Here is a 12536-nt window from a genome sequence, read left to right as displayed (position 1 = left end):
AATAAAACCCATAAACTATTCTCCAGATAACTCCAATTACAGATGGATGTCACTAAAGGGCATCTTTCAAATTCAGTTCAGTCCAGATTTCCATCATTGGTACTGCAACACAGGGTGGGAGCAATGTGTGTTGATCTACACAATAGCTTGAGTTTTTTTTTTTGAATTTTCAATCTGAAGTTGGAAAGCCTAATTTTTGTTACCTACGAGTTCGCTAAGTCTTGTCACTTCTGAAGGCAACACCTGTGAAACATCAAGCTTTATTCCTTAACCTTTAAAAACATACAACCAGTGATTCATAAGCTATTTTTGACATCTCAAACAAATTTCAACCAAGAGACTTTTTAAGCTAACATTTTTCTATCTTGCATTTTAAGCACCACTTGCGCCTTAAGCTTCTGATTATTTTGCTTATACAATGTTTACTTCAGTTAGTTTGAAATGCAGTAATGTGATTGGAGCAGTTAAAGTACGTGAAATGCTTTGGATTTGACAGAAATTACGAAGCACTTTATTAATGACTAATCAATCAAGTTGGCTAGGTAGAATGTGTGTAATACTCTACACCTTTCTGAAATTCCGAAATCAAGTTAACAAGATTAGTCACAGAGAGATGTATTACATTGTGTTTCCCAGTAACTGGAAAAGCATAGGCAGACGCTTGAGTGAGTCACTTCCCTGCCCTGGACTACCTTAAAAGGGAAGCTAAATCAAATATGTTGATCAAAAATGATACAAACCTCTCCCAAAGGCTTTAATGTTACAATATTGTAAGTGGCTGGATCACGTTCCACTAAACAAGTTTCCGTAAGTGCTAATACTCTCTTCACCGGATCCTAAGAAAAAAAAAAGAGTAAGCAGAAACGAACAATTATAGAGTCAGAGTAATACAGCACCAAAACAGACCCTTCATGTGTGAAAGCAGGAAAGTGGCATTTGTTGCTGCTCAACAATAAAAACAAAACCATAAACTACTGGGGTGAGATAGTCCATGTTGAAGAATACACTCTCTCTCCCATTTATACCAATCCTACATTAATCCCATATTCCTACCGCATCCCCCACCTTCCCTCAATTCCCCTACCTATACTAGGGGCAATTTAGAATGGCCAATTTACCTATCAACCTGCAAGTCTTTGGCTGTAGGAGGAAACCGGAGCACCCGGCGAAAACCCACGCGGTCACAGGGAGAACTTGCAAACTCCGCACAGGCAGTACACAGAATTGAACCCAGGTCCCTGGAGCTGTGAGGCTGCGGTGCTAACCACTGCGTCGCCCATTTGGATGATCTTATTTGCATGCTTAAACAGGTAAGGCTGCGGTGCTAACCACTGCGTCACTGTGCCGCCATGCATTTCTGGATTGAAGACACTGCTCCAGCATTTATGATCAACTCCTCAAAACTTTAATGCTTAGTAATCAGGCTGCAACCTGGCATCTTAAAAGTAACTTACCTGATGCCTATTTGCAATTTTTTGCACAACGAATTCTGCTAGTGATGTAATAGATTCATCATTGCTGTATTTTCCAAAGCGGTGATTCTGGTACAAATCAAAGTCAAATGGTTCTTTCCGGATGCGCAGAGAGATACCAATAAAGTTGCCTGCATGATCAATTGCACTTTTGATGATCTCTTCCTTTTGTTCAGATGCAAAAAGGTGCTGGAATTTCAACAGAAGGTACTGACTAAAAAGGAATCAACTATATTGCAAATGCAACCTCATGGCTCTTGCAAGGGTAACATACAATAATCCCCTTAATGGGCTAAAACATCCCAAGGTGTTTCATAAGAGCATCATCAGACAAAATCTGACACCAAACTACACAAGGAGATACAAAAGGACAGGCTTGGTCAAAGAGTTAAGTTTTAAGGAGCATCTTCCAAGGAAGGGAAGGGAAAAGTAAAGGAAGGTAGAGAGGTTGAGAAATTTAGGGAGAACATTGCAACATTTGGGGCCTAGGCAGCTGAAGACAGCCACTAATAGTGGGATAAAGGAAATTGGAGGGACATAGGTGTTCTTGGGGGGTTGCAGGGCTCGAGGTGGTAACAGACAGAAAGGTTCAACACTGCTGAAGGATTTGAAAACAAAGATCAGTGTTCTAAATTTGAGGCCCGCTAGACCGGATGCCAATGTAAGTTAGTGACACGAGTGATTGGAGAATAGGACTTGGTGCAAGTTAGGGATATGGGCAGCAGATAAGCAACACTTAATGGAGGGTGGAAGATGCCTATGCAAGCACAGAAATAGTTCAGTTTGGAGACGATAAAGGCATGAATGAGGATTTCAGCAGCTGTTAGGTTGATGCAGGGGCAATGACAGGCAATATTACAGAGGTGGAAGTAGGTGGCCTTGGTCACAGAGGATTTAGGGTCAGAAGCTCAGTTCAGGGAAAAATGCAATGTCAAGGATGCAAAGAGTCTCAGCCTCAGACAGCGTCCAGGGAACCAATGACTATGAAAGAGAGTTGGTGGCGAGGACTTAAAAGATAAGCGGACAAAATTTCTGCTCATCCAACATCGGATGTCAGACAAGTAGTGTGACAAGTCAAACAGTGGACAGGTCAAGAGAGGTCGTGATTTAGAGCTGGGTGTTAGCATACATGTGGAATCTGATGTGTGTTTTTGGATGATGTCGCTAAGGGGCAGCATATAGATGCAAAATAGGAGGGGGCCCCCAAGGATGGATCTTTGTGGGACTCAAGATAATCTGATGGAAGCAGGAAGAGAATCCATTGCAGGGCATTCTCGGGCCATGACTGAATAGACAAGAATGGAACCACGTGAGGCTGTCCCACATAGCTGGGCAACAGAGGTCAACTGTGCCAAAGGCTGCAGATCAGTTACAAAAGATAAGGATGGATAGTGTACCACTGTTAGTCATGTAAGATGTCATTTGTGACTTCGATAAGGGTGATTTCAGTGCTGTAGCAGGGATGGAAACCTGAGGCACTAACAAGAGTTGGGATAAAGATCGGCATGATTTGTGGGCAGGATGTGGGGCAACAACACATTTAAGACTTGAGAGCAAAAGGAGGTTGAAGATGTGGGCAGTAGTTTGCAAGGATGGAAAGGGGATGATGGCAAATTTGAACAGGGAGGTGGAACAATACTGGAGGAAAGGGAACTGTTCAGAATATCAGCCAGCGTGGATGCCAGAAAGGAAAGTTGCTTGGTCAACAATTTAGTGGGATTGGGGAGAGAGAGAGGTGGTGGTGATCTCATGTCCTATATGAGCTCATATTGGACATGAGGGGAAATAGGATAGAAACTAGAAAAAGCTGAGAATTCAAAACTAGGGTAATAAGGTACCTTGGAGAAGACTGGTTTGGTGGGTTGATGCAGGGAGGAATGCAGAGGCAGCTGAATGTATGATCTCAATCTTAAAGTCCAAGCGCAAGGAGCTCATGATGTTGAAGGTGAGGGTGGAAGGGACAGGGGTTTAAGATAGCAGTTAGTGTAGAGGGAGGCCGGGGGTATATTTGCATTCCAGGATAATCTGGAGTAGTGAGCATTTTTAACAGGGGAGCAGGAACCAATAATGATTTATGTGGTCCAGCCAGTTCTGGCAATGAATGGCAAAACCAATTGTCAACCATAAATGTTCAAATCTGTGTCCCTTGGGGCCAAACCAGGTGGAAGAGGATAAGGTCCAACTGGGGACAAGAGCTTCAAAGGTGGAAGTGGGGACACAATTGAACTGATCAGTAGCTGCAGAAATATGGTGAGCGGAGTATCAAAGCATAAACAGCTGAGAATTTGAAAGTGTCATTCTAAGTAAATTGGGGGAAGATTATTTTCCGGGGAGGATGCAGGAGGAAGTGGGTTTGGGAGGGGGAAAGGGATACAAGGGAATGAACAGACATGGCCTGATTTGTGATCGAGACAGTGGGAATGGAGAGGTTACACAAGATAGCAAGGGTGAAAGGGTGGCTGTGAATATAAAAGGAGAATTTATATGGAGAGGGGTTAAGGGAGAATAGGAGGGGAGTGAACTCGGGTGGGGGAGGCAGAGTGAGGTTGAAACCACCAAAAAAGGTGTATGCTCAAATTGTTCAGTTATCACTAGATATAGAGTTTACATTTCCAGCACAATAAATTGCCCAAAAAAACCCAAAACATTCATTGTTAAAGAAACCACTTCTACAAAAACACAGGGATTAGAATTTTGCATTTATAAATAAGCACTTTACTGTGAATACGAGCAAAGAAAAAAAAACTTACCAGTCGACTAAATCCTCCATGAATTATACAAAACCCTCCCTGATAATCAGACAGTTCCGCAAACCCTTCAATGTTTTTGTAGTCATAGGAACAGAGAATTTTATTAGTCGAAGGATCAATCTGATCTATCCCTCCAGGTGTAACTTCAAGGACCACCGACTTTCTAGTATCAGTCCAATGATGCTTGTAACAGTTATAGCGCTAAAGAAAAAAGGATAAATCTAAGCAGTATTCCTGTATCACTGATTACACTAGTTCTGTGAGGATATACATCATATAATTATCCAATGTGATGGGAGCCAAACTAACTCTAACATTGTGCCAAAATATAGACCTGAAATGTTGAACGCAAAGTTAGCACTTTCAGGATTGTACTACAGGAAACTTTTAAACTGGCTGCTACAATAGCAATGGAATGCAGAAATGAAACTATTTGAATAGCCACTTAATGATCATTCGCATTGAGAAGGAAGAATATTTGTGCTATAGATTGTAATGCTTTTCCATCTGCCATCCTTTCCAACCATTCCCAGATCAGGTATATGCTAGGTAGCTTCTACACTGGCCCAGCATACCTACTTAGTGAATGTGTAAATGCAGTATAAATCTAGATAGTGTCCTTAAACTCTCATTAAGAGTCACAACTTCGCTGCTGAGGCATACCCAAAAACAGATCATTGCATGTCGGCCAATATTATGCAAGGCAGAGCAGGATGTATGTAGTCATATTCCAAGTTTCAAAAAAAATCAAAAGCACCCAATTGTGTGTAGCCAGTATAACTGACAGCATGATAGCAAACATTCAACACATCTTACATGCACCTGCAGGACATGCATTACCTGCTACTTCATAATATTTATACTGCCCCAGTATCAATTCCATTTTACATATTTACACTTTATTTGCTGAGAGCCCAAAGATTGTCAATTTGTAAGCATTTTGCTACCTGGAGTCAGACTACGAAGAAATGAATCACCATTATGAATGAAGGCATACAGCCCAGTTTTTTTACAGTATCAACCCGAGCCAGACACAAGATGAAAGGTGTATCCAATGCACATTTCTCAAGCGCAAGGGTGGTACCAGCCCATTGTACAGTACAATGTTAGAGACTAGGAGGGGCAATTTTGGTGGGGGGGTGGAAAGGAGGAAAGAGAGGGATGGATGGCAATAGAGGAAGGAGCTAACATTTATGACGGTTATGGCTTTTCTGACGTTAATTGAGCACCTGTGTATTTCCAGTATTTTCTGCTTTTATTTCATCTGCTCTTAATCTGGTGGATTAAGCAAAAGTACTTCGACAAATTGTTTTACTCTTCATCTTTGCACAAGGCATACCACAAAACTAGCAACCCTAAACTAGAAAGAACAGCCAAAATTTAGCTAAATCAGAGGAAAATTAATGACAAGTTTAAATTCTGTTTAATCACAAAAGACTAAAAGATCTGGTGACATAGAAGTTGAATCAACACTTGAAATTGAGAAACACAAAACCAAAATCTGAATGAAGCTTATGATCTTGTTCATTTTACAACGATGCTCAACTATACTTAAGAGCATCAAAAATTCATAGGTCAAGAGTTCTGAAGAACATGTCTGGCAACTCACCTTTCCAGTGATTTTTCCTTCCGAGAACTCAGTCCTGAAGCGCTGTGCAATGAAAATAAAAGATGACAAGTTGTTCAGCAGAAGAAATGAAGACGACAATTCCTTTTTCATCATGATTAAATAAAATATCTGCACATGGCACTCCACAGTTAATTTACTTTGCATTAGCTCAGCAACTTTATCCAGTGACAGGCCAGACAGATCCCAGGTTTGACCCCTGGTCTACGCTAAATAAGCTGATTCTGTAGTAGGACACTACAGTTGGCTTTAGCATTTGGGAAAGAACAAATAGGGCTCCTATTCCTGATTATACAGTGACCTCTCCTGGAGGTGCATGTTTGTGAACCAAGAGAAAGAACAGGATAAAAGCAAAATACTGCGAATTTAGAGTGGTAGTGGTACATGTGAATGGCGACTTTTCAAAGATACCTCAAGGCTAACTTATACATGGGTCTGCAGTCCAGTCTCGTTCTTAGAGTATGATTAAATAAGTGTAACAATATTCTTTCCTTTTTAAAAGTGGATAAAATAGCTTCCGAAGAAGGGTCACTGACCTGAAACGTTAACTCTGCTTCTCTTTCCATAGATGCTGCCAGACCTGCTGAGTATTTCCAGCATTTCATGTTTTTATTTTAGATAAAATAGCTTCCCCTGCTTTCCCCCCCCCCACCAATCTATTTTGGAAGTATAGCATCTTTAAAAAGACAGTGTAATTTACTGCCAGTCAGTTCCAAAGGTTCTTCAATCAGGCAATAAAGCTTGATGACCAACTCGAAATGTTTTACCGTATCAAAATAAGAGTTTTTCTGCTTTGTGAACTGATCAGCAGTCCCCATTAGTGAATACATAACTAAATCTTCCAAAGTTAAAACTCTCAATTCACACACCATATTGATACTTAAGCTATCCCCCCTCATCCCACCCTACGCAAAATGTTTTTTTAATAATTAGTATTAATTATGCTGTAATTAGTGGCATGTGAACATAACTGTTAAAGTGGAACCTGAGCATACTGACAAATCACAACTTACGACACATTAGCACTCAGTGCGGAGGCATTAATGTGTGTGTTGAAGCTCACTTCGTCCTGAGCACAATCTTGGCTGATATGTAGGTGTAGTACTAAGCATGTGCTGCATTATCAGAGGCAACATCTTTTGAATAGGATGTTAAGCTCAGATCCCATCTTCCTGCTCAGAAATGACATTAAAGATTTTATGGCACTATGCAAAGTGAAAATTTTCCCAAATGTCAGCTGTGGCTCAGTACCAGCACTCTTGCCATTAGACAGTTGTGGGTTCAAGTCACACTCCAGGAGACTGGAGCACAAAATCTAGCAGTACTGAGGGAACGCTCCATTGTTGGAGATTCTGCCATGCAAACAAGACGCTAAACTGAGGCCCAGTCTGTGCCCTCGGGTTGATGTAAAAGCTCCTATGGCAATATTATCTCGAGCTGGGGAGTTTCCACCCAGTTCCTGTCTAACATTTATCCCAAAACCACCACCTAATACAGATTACCTAGTCATTACCTCATTGCTGTTTGTGGCAACTCGCTCTGTACAAATTGGCTGTCATATTTCCTACATTACAACAGTGACTACACTTCAAAAGTACTTCATTGGATGTAAAGCAATTTGAGGTCCTAAGGTCATGAAATACAAGTCTTTAACTTCAAGACAAAGGTCCTACTAACTAAGCCAGGAAGAAAAAAGCCTGATCAGAGTTTTTAAACCTTTAAGAAAGGATCAGTAGCTGTTCTATGCTTCTGGGTGGAAACGGTGCTCCTTGGACTTCTCTTTAGATCTGCAACAATCTTTTATCCTCCCTCTGACCTTCCGCCTTAAGTATGAGACAAAATACTTCAAAAATGTTTCATCAATAACCTTTACAATAAATGTTTGTCTCTTTTGGGACTGGGGAGCAAAGGTCTGCAACAGGCCTTTCACCACCAAGACCTGGATTTGAATCCAGCCAAGAATGACTAGGTGAAAGTCTAAATAGAGGCGAGGATCCCTAGTAGTACCAATTCGTGCAAGTAAATATTGTAAAACTGCCTTCAGCTTGCTTCTAACTCTTCCTTTTTCCTGCATCAACACTCCTTACAAACCTCCGCTAAAATTGAGGTGCAAGTTAATCCCGCAAAGAGCACAGTATCGAGCAGTGAGCAGCTAGCTATAGTTATGTCACATATAAAATCAGTGACGAGAGCATTACACAAACACAATAATCAATTTAATGCACTGGCTGCCAATTACTAGTGAAATTTGGGTTAGGAAGATGTCAAGACAAAAACTGACTATTGGCCACTCCGACAATCATTTTGTGACACGAGTTCTGAATTTGCCTTTTACTAGTCTGTATCCACAGTCCCATATCCTTTAGTCATGAGATAATTTTGAAATAATGCTCGGGATTAATCCTTTCTATTCGGCATCTTACAAACCTGTATGGTCCCCTGTACTTTGATTCTGTATTCAAATTGCCTTAAGAGAAGGCATTGTTATTCCACACATAACCACACACATCTTTCCTCAAAAGGGTCAGAATGAGGTCAACAGGAAGACTATGAGAGAAGATATGGCCTATTAAAGCAGAACTGCTCTACAAATAGGCAGATCAGCTTATTTGTATTCTACACAAAGTATTTTCACTGAAAAGTAGGTAGTGATAAAAATTTGGGTTGCATTAGACATCAGTATTTAAAGTACATGCTACTTTTCAACAGGTCAATGAACAAATTGATGAAATAACTGAGCCCACATATATTAGAATTTAATTCTTGGTTTGTGCTCAAGTCAACCTCAAGCATGTTACATATAACTACCTAACATCTTGACGCTCTTTTTTCAGAGGAAAGCGAGTAATGGCAGGAGAGAACACAAACCAGAAAATTTCTTTACCCAGACAGTGGTTAGAATGTGGAACTCTCTACCACGAGGAACAGTTGAGGCAAATACCATGGATACATTTAAGGAATAGCTAGCTAAACACGAGGGAGAAAGGAATAGGAAGTTATACTGATAGGTTTAGACAGACAGGTAGGAGTAAGTTCATGTGGAGCATAAGCACTGGCTGGACCAGCTGGGCCGCTACTGTCCCAGCAAAAAAAAAAAGTCACCTTAACTGACCTTCAACTTGGACAGTTTTTCTGTCCAATCAATTCCCCACACCTCCTGGCTCTTTTCCACAGAAATATCTTCAGCAATGAACCTCTGATACTCTATCCTTCAAATATCTTCCGGACTCTCACTCCCTCCACATCTGTCCCTGAACCTGGACATCAGTTTGTCGATGCTCCAAGCTGACTTCACCCTACCTATGTCAACAGAACAGGACTGACTATAACTTTGGACTCGCTCCTATTGTCTCCTCTATTCCCGGTTTATTACCAGGATATACCTATCTTAATCTTACTGGGTAATTATTCCGATGTAACTTGAATTTGTGTGCCCATTCGCATATGCATTTTGGCTGCCGCTCCAGAACGGAGACAATTACTTCTATTGCCCTTCTCTCTATGTCTTCTCTCCTGTCATTGTATCTTCTTTCATTTCACCCTTCTCAGGTACTCTGCCCCCACAGATCCCTGCCCCACTCTTTCCACATCTCTTCAATGCCCAAGCCTCAAAATTCACCCCCCCCGAAATCCCTCTGCCTCTCAAGACGCTCTTAAAACCTTCCTCTGACTAAGGTTTTTGTAATTTGTCCCAATATCTCCTTATGTGGCTCATTAACAAAATTTGACAATGCTCATGAAGTGCTTTGGGACATTTTACCACATTAAAAGCACTATATAAATGCAAGTAGTTGCTTCTTGTGCCAGAAAGAACGAGAGAGAAAACGTTCTAACAAAACCACAGTGGCTTTTATTAGAAACATTTTGATAGACTTAATATTTCAAAGGACAGCTCTAGCAAATGCTCTCAATATTGATTAATGGTTATTTAGCACATCAAATTACTGATTATATCCTCCCCATCGGAACATACTCCATGAATCAATTTGCAAGTTCATTTAGAAATTGAATTGTCAAATACAACCAAGCTGTAGGATACAACAACTTGCATTCATATAGCACTTTAACGTAACAGAATGTCCCAAGGCAAAGAGGAATGGTTTATCAAAGTCAACTTGACCCATCTAATTCTTAGTCCTAATTGTTTTGAAAATGTGAAGGAAGCATTTGACAGCAGGGCAGCTGATGGAGCTGCAATTTGGATCCAACAGAACATAATCTTAAATTCACTGCAGCAAATGCAATTTTTCTTGAATTGAGAAACCTAGCTGAAGAAACCGCCACCATCAGGGCTGAAGATAGCAGAAAAGAATGTAAACATAAATCAGATTAAGCAACACCTATCCTAGGTTTTAAAATCAGAAAGTTGCAGAAATGGTAAAGTTAGTCTGGATTTTATGACAGTGTAGGGAAGAGAAAGAACACAAAATCTTTTGAGTTCAGAAGGAATCTGGATTCAACTGATTTGGCTAATAAGCTTTTGCTTCTGAGTCCTAAATGAGAATCTCTAGCAAAGTTAGCATTCTATTGACACGGCGACTAATGGTTTACCTACAGTTAAACTGTAAATTGCAATACAGTCTGTCAATTCAAAGTCCCTTTTGCTCAATTATCCACTTCGAATGAAGACATTTTAAAGCAAAACCACAAGAACACAAAAAACACAAAGCAACTATTGAAGTGCACGTGAACAAAATGAAAGCACTGTGCAAGGTTTGCAACACCATTTCTTCAGCAATTGCATAACACCGGACATCCTGACAGTACAGTCCAATCCTTTCAGTTTCGGCAAACGTCTACTGAAATCGGTGACTTGTCTCCCGATCTCTGCTGTTGGCAACTCAAGAGAAAAGTTTGCCGTTAAACCAATTTAAGGATGTGTATTGCCACTGAAGTAAATCAGTTGCTGAAACAAAACCACAAACAAAGATACCCAACTACAGGGGACCCCAGCACTGTACAGTAAGTGCAACATGGTTGGGTTGTCACATCAACCCTCCAGGAATGCCTCCAACTAGAGTTGGTAACTCTACATGGAAATGAGGAGTGAATTGGGCACCTTTCCTGACTTATGAGCAGCAGGAGCATCCTTCCACACAGCATCAATAATTTCCATGACAGCAAGATGAACAAATTTAAACCTCATGTCTGCTAGCAGTCAAAACAAACAACTGCTTAAGAGGAGGGCGGCACAGTGGCGCAGTGGTTAGCACCGCAGCCTCACAGCTCCAGGGACCCGGGTTCGATTCCAGGTACTGCCTGTGTGGAGTTTGCAAGTTCTCCCTGTGCCTGCGTGGGTTTTCTCCGGGTGCTCCGGTTTCCTCCCACAAGCCAAAAGACTTGCAGGTTGATAGGTAAATTGGCCATTATAAATTGTCACTAGTGTAGGTAGGTGGTAGGGAAATATAGGGACAGGTGGGGATGTTTGGTAGGAATATGGGATTAGTGTAGGATTAGTATAAATGGGTGGTTGATGTTCGGCACAGACTCGGTGGGTCGAAGGGCCTGTTTCAGTGCTGTATCTCTAATCTAAAAAAGTTGTCTGCATGTACGGAATCCTCTACTAACAGCTGCAGCTTTTGTTTGTGGAATGACTTTTACTTCCCATTGCCTTGCAAAAATTAGACTGGGAGTCAGGGATTGTAGTTTAAAATGAGATGAGTCACTTACCCTCTCTGATCCTACTACCGTCCTGTCATATCCAATTCTTAACCAGTTCTTTTGAGCAGGTGATCGGACACCCACAGGATGGAAGTGTGCTTAAGTATGCCGTTATGGTCCCAAGTATTTCATCGGGATCTAACTGCAATATTAGTTGGAGGCATGAATGGGGAAGCAGTGATTGAATCTCTGTCAGGCAGACCTGCTGCTGGTAGCTGAATCGTGGACCACGAGAGCCCCAGAAGCCAAGTTATAAATATTTAAACTTTAGGCTTCCTTGTTGGCCAGGAGGAGCAAGAGTGCCCACCTTGTCCCCACTCACAGGCAAAAGTTTGCCCACATTGCTGCCAGTGCCAACCTCCCCTCCCACTAAAGGCATGCTCGGGTCTGCAAATGAGACCCGACAGAACCCCATCCAACCCAACCATCAGTTAACTTACCTTCTGTTTTTCACTTTGTTCCTTACCTGCACAAGCTTAAAATAACAAAACCACCTTTAAAGCCCATAAAGTAAATTAACATTAGAGTCATTTACCTGAGGTACTGATGGATCGGGCCGGATCAGACATGCTCTAAGCCCGAATGCTGGACCCGGAAGTGCGACCCAACCTGAACCCAACATATGTAGTCGGGTCTTGACTGGTTCCAGTCAGGTAGCAGGCCTTTACCTCCCACCCCCACCCCACACTGATATCCTCAGGTAACAGCTAGGGACTGTTCTCATGTTCATGGCTGCAGCCCCCTACTGTAAAACTCCCACAACATACAAGTTTAATCATTTACACCATACAACAGCATATGACCTTTCCTTCACCACTAGCTACATTTCAGCAAACATCAATTCTTTTGAAGTAATGCAGTCACAGACACCCCCACCTGATTCAACAAGTCAATATACAATATGTCTTGCTTAACCAACCAATAAAAAGGGCCCAATTATCCTGAAGATCCTGCATTTAGCTCCCACTTGTACAATGGCCAAGACCATTCATTTTCTGGACTGTTCCTTGCCTTCTTGAATTGCTA

General features: G+C 41.4%; 1 protein-coding gene across 1 annotated transcript in view; it reads right to left on the bottom strand.

Moving 5' to 3' along the window:
- Positions 1-12536, bottom strand: part of LOC137382596 (dnaJ homolog subfamily C member 13) — a 155466-nt gene that overhangs the window by 117040 nt on the left and 25890 nt on the right. Inside the window, exons 5-8 of the mRNA XM_068054739.1 lie at positions 5832-5873; positions 4223-4423; positions 1455-1661; positions 741-836 (exon numbers count right to left, since the gene is read on the bottom strand). Coding sequence (XP_067910840.1) covers positions 741-836; positions 1455-1661; positions 4223-4423; positions 5832-5873 — 546 coding nt within the window. The remainder of the gene's footprint in view (positions 1-740; positions 837-1454; positions 1662-4222; positions 4424-5831; positions 5874-12536) is intronic.

The sequence above is a fragment of the Heterodontus francisci genome, chromosome 2 (assembly GCF_036365525.1).
Source record: "Heterodontus francisci isolate sHetFra1 chromosome 2, sHetFra1.hap1, whole genome shotgun sequence".
NCBI classification, from domain to species: Eukaryota; Metazoa; Chordata; class Chondrichthyes; order Heterodontiformes; family Heterodontidae; genus Heterodontus; species Heterodontus francisci.
The sequence above is the reverse complement of the archived record's forward strand: the minus strand, read 5'-3'. Positions and strand labels throughout refer to the sequence as shown.